This window comes from Tympanuchus pallidicinctus, unplaced genomic scaffold (assembly GCF_026119805.1).
Source record: "Tympanuchus pallidicinctus isolate F22 unplaced genomic scaffold, pur_lepc_1.0 scaffold16, whole genome shotgun sequence".
Lineage (NCBI taxonomy): Eukaryota > Metazoa > Chordata > Aves > Galliformes > Phasianidae > Tympanuchus > Tympanuchus pallidicinctus.
Genome location: NW_026294679.1, coordinates 19,453,623 through 19,468,326, shown reverse-complemented (window position 1 = coordinate 19,468,326; position 14,704 = coordinate 19,453,623). Strand labels below are relative to the sequence as shown.

The window sequence follows — 14,704 nt, the reverse complement described above, 5'->3', positions numbered from 1 at the left end:
CATTCCTAATTCTTATTTTTTCCCAAGTCCGGTTGAGAAGAGAAGCACCCAACCATGGAGTTGGACTCTGAAGTTTTAAGGGAGTTTAAAAACTCCAAAAAAGTGTAGGAAATAAAGTTGGAATATTCTTTCTCTATGAAATCCATGGACCAAATGACATCCCACTTATATGCTGTTTTCAGATGAATTCCAACAATATTGCTGGTAAATTTCAATTCTGAGCTATCACGATATAGTTCCACAGAAAAAGCTTCACCTGCTGCTTATGCTGCTCCCAGGAACGTGCCCTGGGAAACATTTTTTGGCTGTGGATTGGTCATTTTACCTTGATCCTTGACCAGGAAATTGGTAGTAACGAGAGGTGGGACCTGCCCTCTCACTCCAGTGACAAATGGTTCTGATCCACGGTTACTTCTGTCATCTTCAATCACTTGGATCTACAATGGAAAACATTGAGTTAATCTTTGGAGTCTTGGATAACCAAAAATTTGCATCTGCAAGGCAGTGGAAAGGGAACCTGAGGCAAACGTCACTAGCTCTAAAAAAGTAACAAGTCTAAAGCAAATAAGTTTTACCAAGCAGTCACCTCTCAGCTGGATTTCAGGTAATATTGAATGACTAACAAATAACATTGAAGTTACACAATTTTCCCAAGTATTTTGAACAGTAGTATACTTTGTGTGCTATGATCTGATCTGAACTCAAGAAAGAAATTTAGATCAAGAAAGGAACTTTTGCTAGTACTCCTTTTTTACTGATCTTAGCCAAATTAAAATCAGAAGCTTATTTTAGTCTCAGGCTGAAGCTGTACAGATGACCTGGCTTTTCCTTGCTGTTACGTTCATGGTGCTTTTTGGAGATGCGGAAAGTGAAGTTTCGATAGAGAGTTATCAATGATTCAGGCTTAAACTTCACAAAACAAGTGAAAGTTTTCATTTTTATTAGAATTACAATTTTGAAATTAATACAAATGTACTACAGAGAACAGAAAAGCACTGAACAGTTTTAATTGACTCAAATACCTGTTGAACTTTGCATAAGAACAGAAGATTGTTCTTACATAGTTTTAATTACCTTTACTATATTGGTGCTTGAATCAAAAATTAAAACTAGCAATTCTTCTGATCTCATTCTGCCACCACCTGTATCTTTGATTAAACTGTGAAATGTGGAACTGTGCACAGCAGAACTTCCACTCTTTCAGTACAGATTCCAAGTTGCCACAAAAAACACCACCCACAGCATCAGACTTCTCTCACTTAAATCGAGTTCCATCTCAAAAGTCTACAGACTGATTGACATCGATGACCTCACAGCTTGTAGCTATTCTATGACCAAATTTAGCTAAACAAGGAAGAACTGGTACAAGGGTAATTGTTTTTAGTCCTTCCAGCACAAAAGGTAGCTGCTTTGTCTTCAGATGAATTTCTCAAGACACAACCATTGTATTTCCAAATTCAAAATATAATGGTTACAAATTAGCACAGATAATGAAAGAATGTTTCTAGCTCCCCATGCTTCATAGTAGTCAACTAGAAGATTTACATCAGCAAGTAACATCAAAAGAAAACAGTGTTTCCTCACTTGTAGCAGTTCAAAGCATTAGCCCAGTATTGCTATCAACAAGAACTGTAACCAAATTCTGCTCAGAAATGGTAAAAGACATGGCTACAAAGGCTCATAAGGTGTGCATGTTAACATGGAACACACTACACGGACAATTGCACTGATGACTTAACACTTAAAATGCCATGTAATCTGTATTTTAAGGAACAGATAAAGTGAAGGGGAGACATTCTTCATGATCTGCTTCTGAAACAGTCTACTTTCTATTGCCTCACCAAACATCACAGAAGAGACTTTAACAACCTCTCGTGGTGTTATACTCATTTTCATAAGGCAAGCAGGACATAGCAAGGAAAGGAGATAGGATTAGTGATGAAGGGTTAATGAGGTGAAGTTCAGGTTCCATGCATGCACAGATGGTCACCAACACAGACCACAGTTGACATATATATAGCACTTACTGGACTAGGAATTGCATCTGGGTCTATTCTGTGTCTGGGTTTCTGCTGGGGTGGCAGCTCATTAAGTTGCTTTTTTAAAAAAATATGCATATAAATAAAAAGTAAAGAGTGCCACCAAAAAAAAAAAAAAAAAAGAAAGAAAAAGAAAGGGAAGAGAATAATAAAACAAAAAGTAACAATGTTACTTCTCTCTACTCAAACTCGAAGCACTGCAATTAGATATATTTGGACATTCACTCATGCAACAAGAAACACATCAGCTTCTGCAACGTACACCAACCCCAAAGTCAGTATTGCTGCGATACTGAGACACACTGCTATCAGATGTAGTAGCTCACGTGCTCATTTTGGTTAGAAATTGGGAATTTATGTTTCAAGAACATGCTGAAATGAAGGTAACTGATAAAAGCCATCTGAGATCTCATTTAGTGGGGAAAAAAAGCTGACAAGCATTATACATTCTTATTCTCGATGAAAAAAATTAGTCCTAAGCCTCATATAAACCTGAAGTCTAAATAGATCATCTTTTTTGAAAGCAGTAACTTCTGAATAACAGCAATAAAGATCTCAGCTGTAATTCAAAACGAAATTCTTTTTAGAGTTTTTAAGAACCAGTTGTAATCACTGCTATGGAAAAGTTTCCTGTTACCAAACAGTTGCGGCCTTCTGAGACAGTAACAGCACCAGGAGCTGTGGAAGGAAAGCATAGCAGACCAGTGGCAATAGCACATCCAGGCTTAGTGTTACACATCACTGCTAGCCACTGCACACCATCGCTCGTCTTTTCCTCAGAACCTCCATTTCAAAAGATAATCCTAATTTGTGAAGCTGTCCATGTTTGATTGAAGTAGCATCCTGACTTTATGATCCAAAGAAAACTAACCAGGCAATAGGAAAAGAAAAAACATTACAATCATCTCCTGCGAACCTTAGTTCAAGCTTCGATCATGCAGTTCATAGATTGCTACCTACTAGCAGTTAGTTCACCTTGGAAAGTAATTAAGTTAGAATTCAGAAATGATGAAGCTTAATCTAAGCCCTCAAGGATTCCTAAAATGTAACATAGTACCAAAAAAGCCCTGAGGAATTAAAGCAGGGATACGTATACACAGTGTCTTTCTCCAGTTGTCAAGGGAAAAAGTGCTTCTGGGCTTACTCATAACGAGTGACAGAAGCTGGATATAATAGAGAAAAGAAAGCAGGAAAAAAAAGACTGTTGCTCTTTGGAACAAGAAACCTGCTTTCAGCTTTGGTTTCTGTCAGTTTTGTTTAGAGTAAAGACACTACAGAAAAGTTCACACTTAAGAACAAAGTAAGCTTACAGGGCTAGGAATTGAATCTGGATCCAAGCGTTTTGGTGGTGGTGGTCCAGGCTGACTTCCATAATTTGGTGTGCCTGGATAGGCTCCGCCATAGTTTGGCTGGGGGGCCCTCACCTGTCCAAAGGAACCTTGCAAGAAAGGAACAATAAATTAAATAACTGCTAACATAAGGCAGTTCCTCATTAGGCACTTCCCATTCATTCTGTCATCATAAAAATAACAAGAATCCTACACGCTTTCCAGATAATTAGGATTAAATTTTTTCTCAGTATTTTAGCTCAGTATATCTCAACCAGTGATTCAGTAAGCTGACAAAGCCCTCCTTAAAATCAGACTTAAAGAAACATGGTTAAGACCAACATAACTGTTTTCAAAATAACAGGATTAAAATATGTATTAAGATGTGTACTGTCAACATTCTGCAGAACTGCCTAAAAAAAATTACACACAGAACAGACAGAGAGTTAGTGGATGACCCCACAGTGCCATAAACTACAGTTGTGCAAAGAACTCTCAGGTAGTTTTGACTTGCCTGAAGTCACAGTAATAGGTTAATGTACGGTAACTTCTTCTGTTTTTTTTTTGTTTTGTTTTGTTTTTTAAACTTCATGAGGTCATTTCATATCACTGGATTAAAACCCGTAAAACAAATAGCTTAGAATGGTAAATACTACTGTTTATCTTGGATTTGTCCTTTATCAGAGAGAAACAAGAGCAAAGCTTTGAACTCTAGCCAGAAGTTTCCAAGTTACAAACCTGCAATCCATTTCTCTGTAGCACACAGAGAATACATCTAACAAACAACTTCTACTTTAGGAACACTCACCGTTCTGCTGCATTTGGTATCCTGGCTGAGGAGGATGAGTGGGTGGAGGTGGTCCATGAAGGCCACTCATGGGAAGCCCTGGTTGAGGCCCTGACAGAGTTGATGGGGGTGGTGGTGAGGACACATGATTAGGCTGGGACATCGGTGGTCCAGCAACTGTCTGCCCAGACAGCGGTGGGCCGGGCATGGGAGGCAGCCTTGGGGCACCTGTGGAAGGAGGGTAAGAGGAAGGTCCAATCCCCGTAGAAGACGGAGGCGGAGCAAAACCAGGGACTTCAGTAGGTAAGCGCTGAGTTGGAACTGGTTGACCAGAAAAGGGAGGCTGTGCCAAAGGAAGACCCTGAGGCACACTGGGAGGAGGGGGTCCTTGGCTCGCAGTGTACGGTGTGTAGAGACCAGATCCTGTTGCACTGAAGCTCCCTGAGACCGGGGGAACCGATGTTGGGGGACCTAATAAGAAAACACATTACTATCATTTTTTTTCCTTCCTGGTTTCCTCTAGAAAATTAATTCCAAACTCAAAACAATTCAAACAGTACTCCTTCACTCACAATTATCTAAACCGATCTACCGCTTTCACCTTCAGATGGACATTCCAGTACCAACATAAAAACCTTAAGTGAACATTACTCTAAGGGATCTGAAAACTCTCCCCTTCCTTATTATTATTATTTTTTGACGGAGCTGAGTGACAAGGAATGCAGACTCTCAGCTCGATACATGTAGATGTTTCTGTGTGTCACACACAGATTCATTTACTAATACGATTAAAGAATATAACAATATTCCTCCTTGTGTCCTGTAATACTTCCTGCACTGACTCCTGCAGTAATATCAGCTCTTTTTTCCCCAGTGATGATATCACCAGCCAAGGAAACTACTGTTTACAATGGCAGATATCAACATTCAGATAATCTCCATCAACATATGGCAATGAATCATTGACAAGAGCAAAACTTAATAAATAACTAGCACAAATTGAAAGCAATCACATATTTCTACAGCCAGAAAACCTCACCATATCCCAGTCCAGCTGGGGGAGGAGCAGAGATTGAAGTACTGCCAATTGTCATCCCTGCCATGTGATTGCTGAGTTGCTGTACACTGGATGGAGGGGGACCATATTGCTGGAACGTAGATGGCTGGCTGACAGGCGCAGGTGCTGAGCCTGGCAGGAACGGCTGAGAAGCAGGCGGCCTGAGAAGGGGAGAGGAGAAATTTCACTGATATTCCTTATGCAAACAGTTACAGCTCTCCATGCCATTAAAAAGTTGTTCTAGCATATAAATACTAGACAATAATTTACATGAAGTATAAATTAAGCACTGTTGCTAAGTTTCTTAAAAATAATTACGTACACCCCACACAGATCTGAATCTTTTTCATCAAAAATCTGTTGGTTCCTAAAACACAAATTCTATGTCTAAAACTAATTAAATTTTCTGTTAATTCCATTTCAGTTCATGCTGTCAAGGAACCAAACACATCTAGTACTTGGAAGCAATTGTTTCCAAACAAGACAGATTCTGGCAACCAGGAAATTATTTATGGAAAAAGAAAAACTTTGGAGAAGTGGTTATGATTAGTCAACTGATGTCTATACATATAACACAGGTGCATTAAAAAGCACAAGGCAGAGGTCAGGGGAGGCGATCCTCCTTTACTTCACCCTGGTGAGGCCACATCTGGAATAGTGTGTCCAGTTCTGGAGTCCCCAGTTCAAAAAAGACAGGGATCTCCTAGAAAGAGTCCAGTGGAGGGCAACAAAGATGATGAAGGGCCTCTCCTGTACAAGGAAAGGCTGAGAGAACTGGGACTCCTCAGACCAGAAAAGATTTGCTAAAAATTGCTAAGAGAGGATCTCATAACTATTTATAAATTTTGAAGTGCAGAAGGTCAAGTTGATGCGAGTGGACTTCAGTGGCAAGCAATGACAGAACAGAAAGAAGCAGGCAGAAACTGCAACACAGGAAGTTCCATACTAACACAAAGAAAAAATTATTTACTGTCAGAGTGGCAGAGCACTGGAACAGAGAGGGCAATAAGATACAAAAAAAAGTCAGCATCCACCACGGCAAAAACAAAGGATCTAAAGCAAAGTAAATGCCAAATGGCTGAGACCTAGCATTAAGATTTTCTCTTCTTGTATATACCTCTGCATTGGTGCTGTTGAGGTTGGGATCCCATTCTGCACATCTCCTTGTCCAAACTGACTGTACCCCTGGTGGCCAGAAGGAAGAGATGTTCCACTGGCTGGAGGGGGAGCTCCAGAAGTTGGAAGGGCTCTGACTGAACCTACAGAAAAAAAACAAAAACCCAAATTATTCACAGTAATAAGAACTTGAAATAGCTACCAAGAAAAATCAAGGGAGGAAAAAAGTGAAAAAGTTTGGATGGCCAAATTAATGTATCAGTACTCTCTCAGCAGCAAGTTATTTATGCAACTATGTTAGTAGCAGCAAAACTGAAAACAAATATTTTAGCCATTGTCACTAGTCACATCTCCACACAGATTAAATACAAAATAGGCACTGTGGAAGACCTTCAAAAGACATCTTTATTTTTTTTATAAGAAAACATCTGTTTTCTTATCAGAAAGATGTTAAGTTCCTCCCCCTTAATATCTAATTGTTTTTATCTGCAGGAAGGAGAGTATTTACATAAACCTAGCATTCATTATGGGTTAGTTTTCCCATCTTGAAGACTAAGTGTAATGTGAGTAGATTCAGTTTTGAAAAATTACACTCTACTGGCTGTTTTTATGCCCAGCCTAGCAAGGACCATCACAGGCTATTCTTCCAGCCTCTTAAGCTTGGAGAGTAGCAGGAATACTTTCTAGTTTTTCAAAGTAAGCTGCTTCCTATAGCATCTACTAAAAAAAAAAAAAGAATATTAGCTTCTATTTGATTAAGATTATATTAAAAGCTCTGATAATTAGAACTATATGACTGCGCCTGCAAACTACAACTACAGTTTTACAGTTGTTTTTTTTTCAGCTTTACCAGGCACACAACTTGAGAAATGCATCTTTAATTCCAAAAAAAACCCAAAAACCAACTGAGAAATCTTATTTTTCCTAATCCTTCTCATAAATACACTTCTCTAACCATTAGCACAGGCTGCTCAAATAGCCACTGAAAAAAAATTACTTGAAGGGATATGAATATCTAGTGGTTTGTTCACCTTAAGATTCATTTTTCTTGAGGAACCTTTAAGACCCTCTTCAATACCTTTGAGATACTGTCCTTACTCATCACAGACCTCAAAATAGAGGCAGACTGCAGGACAATGGGAAGTGACAGCAATTTTATTCAAAGTCCTGAGATTACATGAACTTGGCCCAGCTCTGACTGCCTACTCTTCTTAACAAAGACACTGATGGAAATAGCTCTTCCAACATACCCTTCTTATCAGGGTAAAAAGAAATTTTTTCCCTTATTTTAGGGAAAAATACAACATGATTTCTTGCAATGTTTCTAATTCCTGCATCTTCATTGCTGACTTAACAAAAATATTTCCTTATTCAAGCATCAGCTTTCAGAATTAGAATTATTCCTAGCAAATAGGACTTTTATGCTATATTCAAGAAGGCTAAAAGTTTTTTCCTTAAATGAAAATCCAAGTTATAAAAATCCTTTCACTTCTAAGGCCAAATTCCTGGTGGCTGGGGAGGTTTTTTTTTGGCTGGTTGTTTTTCAGCGTTGTTTGTTTTGTATTTCTTCACTGCAATGCTTTTATTTCAGACCTCATATTTTAATTCTTTCCCAAAGGGAATAGGATTTGTTTGTTTGCTTGTTGCATTTAAAGAAAAAAAATTAAGGCTTCTTCCTACCAGAACTCTCTGGGCCAATTCAGGTTTCGAAACGAGCCTTCTCAAAACATCAGTCACAAGTCAGTTTCTATCTACGAATCTGCAGATATAAGGGATTTACACTACAACTATTTCTTCATATCGTATTTGTGTTTCTGGAACGCTGCTGACAAACAGCGTAGGAAGCACCCCATCTACCTCTGCCTGAATAACTGAATACCCACACCCTTGAGACACAAACCCTGCTGAACTGGAATGTGGCACAGAAGATGGTTAAGAGAACCACCCCTTCCCCACAGTAGGAGTGGCACAGCACAAACGCTCCCACATTTACCTATGAAATTAGGTGCAAGAGAAGTGTCAGAGTTGAGAGAAACAGGAGAGCCCTTCGAAGGGAACCCCAAGGAAGGAAAATAACCTGGAAAGACAGAATACCAGTAAATCAAGCCTGAGAGAAAGCACCAAGACAGTGTTTCCAATCTTAAGGACAGTCTGCTGTGCAGAAAGTATCACGTACGTAAAAACCCATGTCGCATTTACTGCTTCTTTCTTATTCTCCCTCTCACTGTTCCGCCGTCCATAACGCACATTACCAACACAGCTCATACATTAACATGAATACAAATGTAAATATTGTGAACAAAGTCTAAGCATAATAATCCAAAAGCAACCTAATTGTTACTGGTAGACAGACAATTGTATTTGTACTTTCAACTGCATGATCTCATTAGAAGCAAAAAGCTGATTGCAGGAGTGAAAGACTGATGCAAAATTATCCTGGTTCTTTCAGCGTTTTTACTGTGTGAAGAAGCTATGCTCAGCTAACAGTGCAGTATTCCACTTCTGCTTCTAAGCAAGTTCTCAGCTTCTGGCACAACATTTCCATGTTTCTATCAGTTAGAGCTAGGGTTTGTCATATAGGTCAGATGCAAAGTTTCTCTGACCAAGGATGGCAAACACTGCCAATACTTCTCCAGTCAGTTTTCCAAGCACTTTTTACTTATTATTTTTCAAACACATCCTTAAGACGACTACATTGATACCACAGAGTAACATCAGCAGTTCTCCTTTCATCCCTCAGTGCTCTCAATGCCTGTCACTCTAGCATCTCTGAATTAAATTCTCTCCCCTCTACATAATACGGTTACAACAGGCCTTGCTGCCAAGACTCATAACAAACACCACGACGAAGACAGCAAAGATGGAGACGGAGACTTTTTTCTCTATCGCCTATCTGCTCTGTTAGTGCACCATATGTGTATGTCACTCTCTTCTACCTGGATCTCATTTAGCACCTACTAGCAAGTTAACTTCTGGCTGCTACGCTTATGCTCTGCATTTTACATTCCCTCCCTCTAAAGACAGAAATCCTGAATTTGCAAGAGCAGGTATGAGATGTGCGCCCTGACAAGATTTCCTTTGTGCAGTCTGTTAAGGATTTTTCTCCTATCTTTAAGAAGGGAGGTCTTATAAGAACAAAACAAACACAAGAGGCATCTCCACAAACCACAAGTGGCCCTTCCCCAAGACGCTGCCGATGGACATAAGGACTGCAGTATGTCTCTGTTGTCCAACATGTTGCCATCAGTGTCACGCTACCACTCAATCGCTGCTGGTGCACAAATACCAGACTGTTTTTAATTTGCAAAGGTTTATATGTATATTAGAGGATTTTTAGGCACATTCTTACTGATCAGTCATGAATGACATTTCTGCTGCTCTGAAATTAAAAAAGCCAAAGTAAACAATTCCAAAGAAAACCAGCTAATTTCCTTAAAATTAAATGCCTTTCAATCTTGCAAGTAATTTTTGATGGAAAAAGCTCACTCGTTTCTTTTCACAAAGATCCTAAAGATTCTTCACACTACTGTCAGTCAGAACTTGTTTGTTCTAAAGAGCAAAGCAGACAAAGCTCTACCAACAGATCTACACTCTTTGCCCTTTTTGAATCTCCTCTCTCTCACTGAATTAAGCCCAGTTCCTCCCCATTCCTTTCATGCAGCGGAAAATACTAGTTAGCTGATGCATACACTGAGCAGCAAATGTGCCCAAAGCTCTGTCTTGAGCACTCCCAGGAAGCAGGGCTTCTTTCTGCCTCACACGGCTGATTTTCATAGCTTTTATAAAAATTTAAACCCTCCATGAAATTAGTTCAAAGCTCATTCATTAAAAGTGATGCTGAAGGAGATTTCCTAGGAAGAGGGGAAGAGGATTAAGGAAAGAAGAGGAAGATGGAACAAAACTGAATAATCCAGTTCTTCAGCATACCACATGCTCCTCTTCTACTCCACTACTGTGCTAACTCCAGCCAAAATAAACAGCAGGGGAACCATTCAGCTCCCCCTGGAAGTCTCTTTCTCAGGACATGTATTTCAGTCTCCCACTTCTGCCAGTTTCAGTAAGACAGAGGGTATTTTGATTGCTCTATTTGTCTCATCAAGTCTGGCTGAAATTCCACTTTGCAAAAAAATTCGAAGCGTTTTTATAAGGGCAACGACACAGAGATCATTAACATGACCAGTATATTGCTCATTTCCTTAGGAAAACAGTCCAAAATCTAAAACCTTTCAGAGTGAAAGTCTGTGTTGTGCTTACCCTGGTGGACCTGAATTCATCTGTATCATTTTAAGAGGTAGATATACTTCTTCTCAAAGCTATAGTATTTTATCTTCTACAACATTACTGATGCTAAGGCCACTATTCATCTCCCAGTAGAATTTGGGTACTCTAAATTTATAAAAATTTGAGGATATTTTGTTTTTATGTTAGACTTGCATTTGAGTACAGAAAGAAAAAAGAATCGAACTATTTTGTTAAAGAAAAAATACACAAGCTTAGGCTTATTTTGCCATTCTAAAAAAAACTGACATGATCCTGCAGAACCAGGAGAATTCTGGACTACATTAGCATACCCACACATCCATAAACTTTCTGCTGCTTTTAAAGATAGTGAAGAAGCTAGTTCCAAACATGCTTCCTATCTAAAGTTATATATTTTAATCCTTTGAGACAGAGCACAGACCCTGCTATGCAGTAATGTAAAGCAGCCTCTGCTACAAATCTGTTACAGTCTCTCACTGCTGCCCTCAACATAACCTCTTCAGGAATACTACCCCATTGGGTTGCTTCAGTACCATGGGGGCAGGGACACACAAAAAGAAAGTAGTCTCAAAAGAAAGTGAGCTATTAAGAGAAGAGTAAGCCCTACTGAGTCAAACAAGTGACAGGAATAATCTGAGCACATACAGAAAGAACATGATTCTTAACATCACATAAGCTGTGTGCAGAAGATAACTGCTATCAAGAAACAGAAATGCAGCGATAGGAAACAAACAAAAATTCTGTAAACGCAATAATTCACAGATTACCAATCGTGATGTTTTGGTTGAGAAGTACCTTGTGGAGGGACTGGCTGTTGGTATCCTGGCATCGGACCATTATAAGCTCCATACTGTGCGTGAGGAACCCCTGGCAATGGCTGTCCTCCGTAGGCAGGCTGCTGGTAGCCCTGATATCCAGGCTGAGGTTGCCCATAAGGAGGCCCCGCGTGAGTATGCTGGTTTACACTCATTGTATTCACATCCCCAAACTAATTTCACCTGCAAAAAGTGGAGGGGGGAAGGAAATGGCTTTTAGAAGACATAAAACCAAACCAGCCAATTTCTCTACTGCTTTCACAGAAATTAGAGATCCTGAGATACTACAGAAGTTAACACTTCAGCAGTAATTTGCTCTTGCACATTTTTTATGGTAAACGCTTTACAAAAACTAGCTAGAAAACAATAATCTAATAAACTGTTTCCAATCAATCCACTCATTCACTGTTCTGTTCTAGTTAGACTTGTGGTCAGCTTCTTAGCAAAAAAAATCTCACAATTTGCCACTCCAAAGCAGAATTACGAATCTTCCTGAGACACTTCATGAATTGTTTCCCCCTTCAAAGAGCACCTTCATGTTACCCTCCAACCAAAGCTATTCTGTGATCCTATAACAAACAAACAAGACTCAGAAAACAACTTAGATGAGAGATTCCTTAACGTAACACTTCACTAATACTCCACAAGTTTATCTTTAAGATCCATGCTGTGCTACTAGCTCATGCTTCCTTGCTGTAAGTGACACACAAATCAGTACCACACAGTCTGCTTCTTGAACTGTTTGAAAGAAACCAGAAGAGACAACAAAGGATTTGAGGGCTTTGCTTTATTTTTTAACAGTTAATGACTTAAAGTCCTTGCTGTACACATAAATTTCAGAAAGCTCAAGTACTCCACAAGCAGCATGCTCATTTAAGACAGATGTTCAAAATGGGAAAGCGTCAGAGGCTGAAGCATCACTGTGGGAGCTTTATGAAAGGGAAAGAATGGAAACAGTGTCAGAGACAGGAAGTTCCTCAGAAAAGCTGTGCAAGAGACCTTCTAATAGATGTACTCCCAACTCCTCTAACTTTATAGAGACAAAACCACAAATGACATTGGAGTCCCCAGATCAAGGAGGCAGTTTTTAGAATACCACGGTAGCCAGCAGGCAGATAAACCACAGAGCCAAGCAGATGACTTCATTGAAAGGAGCTTCCCTCATGGTCTACTTCTCAGAGATACTTTGCAGCCCCTGGGCTCCTTCAGACACTCCATATGTCACTTACTATCCCCTTCAGGTAAAACTGCATCCACAGTAACAATGTACACAAACATGTGTTCCCAGAGTTATTGAAAGACCACAGTTCACACAAAAATGCAAAGTTAAGGTAAAGCAAGTAACTAATTTTCCCTTCATTTTTCCCCAAATCCCACGATGAACTCCCTCATTGAAAATAAATATCACATCTTAACACAGAGGAGACAAATACAGCTGCAACAGTTGAGTTAAATCCCAACACAGAATCTACAGCTTAACTCAAGCGGATAATAAATACCTGAGCTCTTTTGCTTATTCATTGAATACAGCATGCCACCTAACGCTATGGCTGCATTATCAGAAAGATGACATCAAAGCAGTATTTCAACAACTGGCACTACAGTTACACACAAACAGTACTAAAATAACTGCAGTCCTGTGTGAACCATCCACATACAAATAAATTCTTTCATGGCCAAACAGGGAGAACACATATCACAACAGAATGATCTGCTTGGTTACAGAAGACAGCTAGCTTAATACATGCATACCATGTTTATCTCCTCTAGCTAAGCAGTAACATTAATGCTCAGCATGCAAATGCTTACTCTGAAAATTACATGAAATGAATGAAGTTTCATATTTCTATTTTTCAAGCTGTGTAGAGCTTTTGTTTAGGGGAAAAAAAAAAGTCTTCTCTTAAATCCTTGAAAGTAATTTGCTGTTGAGAGTAACATACAGCGTCACTTACAAAAGCATGACAGTAGTTCTGATCAGTCCACAATGTTTCCAAACACAACAACAGTGAGCAAGAGGGTCAGTGCCATATACTGAGGTTTCCCATTCCACCTGTGACTTAGCTCTGCAGAGCAGGCTACCTGGAGCAGCTGCAGGGCCAGGAAACCCAGACTTTGAGACCCATGTCTACTCCCAGCTCCCCTGAAGGTTAACTTCTTCCTCTCCAGGCAGGCATCTCACGTCACCACGCTGCAATCACACACCTACCCACATTCATTTTCTGTCCAGTGCAACCAGTAAAGCAGAACAACTCTTCTTACAAAGCAAGTGAGAACACAGCTGAAGACTGCTCAACCTGAGCAGCTCAGAACATAAGGCTACGAGGAAAGAAGGCTGCTTTCTCTCCTTCCTACCCCTCACTACTGCTTACTGCATTCTGCATGAGCAATTTGTCCTCCAGACACTGTTCCTACAAATGGGACCTCGTCTCAGGAAGACTTGCAGGCTAAGCAGCAGCACCTGGCAGGACACCTCCTGAGCTACAACCATGAAGGCTCCCTTTACAAGTCGTACCTACAGAACTCTGGAGTCACTGTGGATTTTCCTCAGCAAACCTCATGTTTGCCCAAACAGTTACCACAGAGCTGGAAAAGATCAACCTTTTATCCCATTGCACAATAGGGCAAAAACTCAAGCATGTCCCACTTTCACCTGATGGGAGCACACATTCAGTAGGTGACCCTACCTGATTATCATGAGCTATTCTCTTGTCAGCCTTCCCCCACTCCCTCCTGTCAATGTCAGTATTTCCCACTTGGGTGGGCAGGGTTATCTGCTTCTTGTTTGTTCTTCAGCAATACTTGGAGACGCAAGCTCATTTAACGCAAATCTTCCAGAGGAAGAGGTCTTAGAATATTTACCCGTATTGTATGGAAAACAGAACCATCCATTCTGTGTAGTTACAGATGAGTGCCCTAAAGGCACCTCAAGCCTTCAGCTAGTCCCTGTGACAGCCAGAACAGGCCAACATCCCCTACAGCACAAGCTAATGCCTATGCCATTACAACAGTGACCAAGGAGAGGGCTAGAAATGAAGACAAAGACTCAAGAATTAGCTTGGTGTTGAAGCTGCAGACAAGGCTGACCTCAGTTGCTCAACCTGCTCTAGATGTAAGGTTTGCAGTACACTTCCTCATCACTGACGTGGAATACCACAAAGGGCAAGGCCAAGAGAATTCAACTCTGAGAAAGCAGAAAAGGGTTGTCACCGAGTCAATCTGTGTTTCTTTTCCCTCAGTACATTATTTTTACCAAACAGCATTCATTTTGCCTGCATCCAAAAAAATATAGATGTAAATTACAA

General features: G+C 40.0%; 1 protein-coding gene across 8 annotated transcripts in view; it reads right to left on the bottom strand.

The window, feature by feature from the left end:
• The window catches only part of SEC24C (SEC24 homolog C, COPII coat complex component), a 35,782-nt gene that overhangs the window by 16,719 nt on the left and 4,359 nt on the right, over nt 1-14,704 (bottom strand). Inside the window, exons 2-10 of one of the 8 annotated variants that reach the window (XM_052676665.1) lie at nt 11,383-11,585; nt 8,321-8,404; nt 6,329-6,470; nt 5,194-5,372; nt 4,515-4,625; nt 4,176-4,382; nt 3,350-3,477; nt 2,028-2,096; nt 326-437 (exon numbers count right to left, since the gene is read on the bottom strand). In XM_052676665.1, coding sequence (XP_052532625.1) covers nt 326-437; nt 2,028-2,096; nt 3,350-3,477; nt 4,176-4,382; nt 4,515-4,625; nt 5,194-5,372; nt 6,329-6,470; nt 8,321-8,404; nt 11,383-11,557 — 1,207 coding nt within the window. In that variant the 5' untranslated portion in view covers nt 11,558-11,585. Of the gene's footprint in view, nt 1-325; nt 438-2,027; nt 2,097-3,349; nt 3,478-4,175; nt 4,626-5,193; nt 5,373-6,328; nt 6,471-8,320; nt 8,405-11,382; nt 11,586-14,486; nt 14,672-14,704 lie in introns of all 8 variants that reach the window. The other 7 variants (XM_052676661.1, XM_052676662.1, XM_052676660.1 and 4 more) reach the window with 7 other exon arrangements.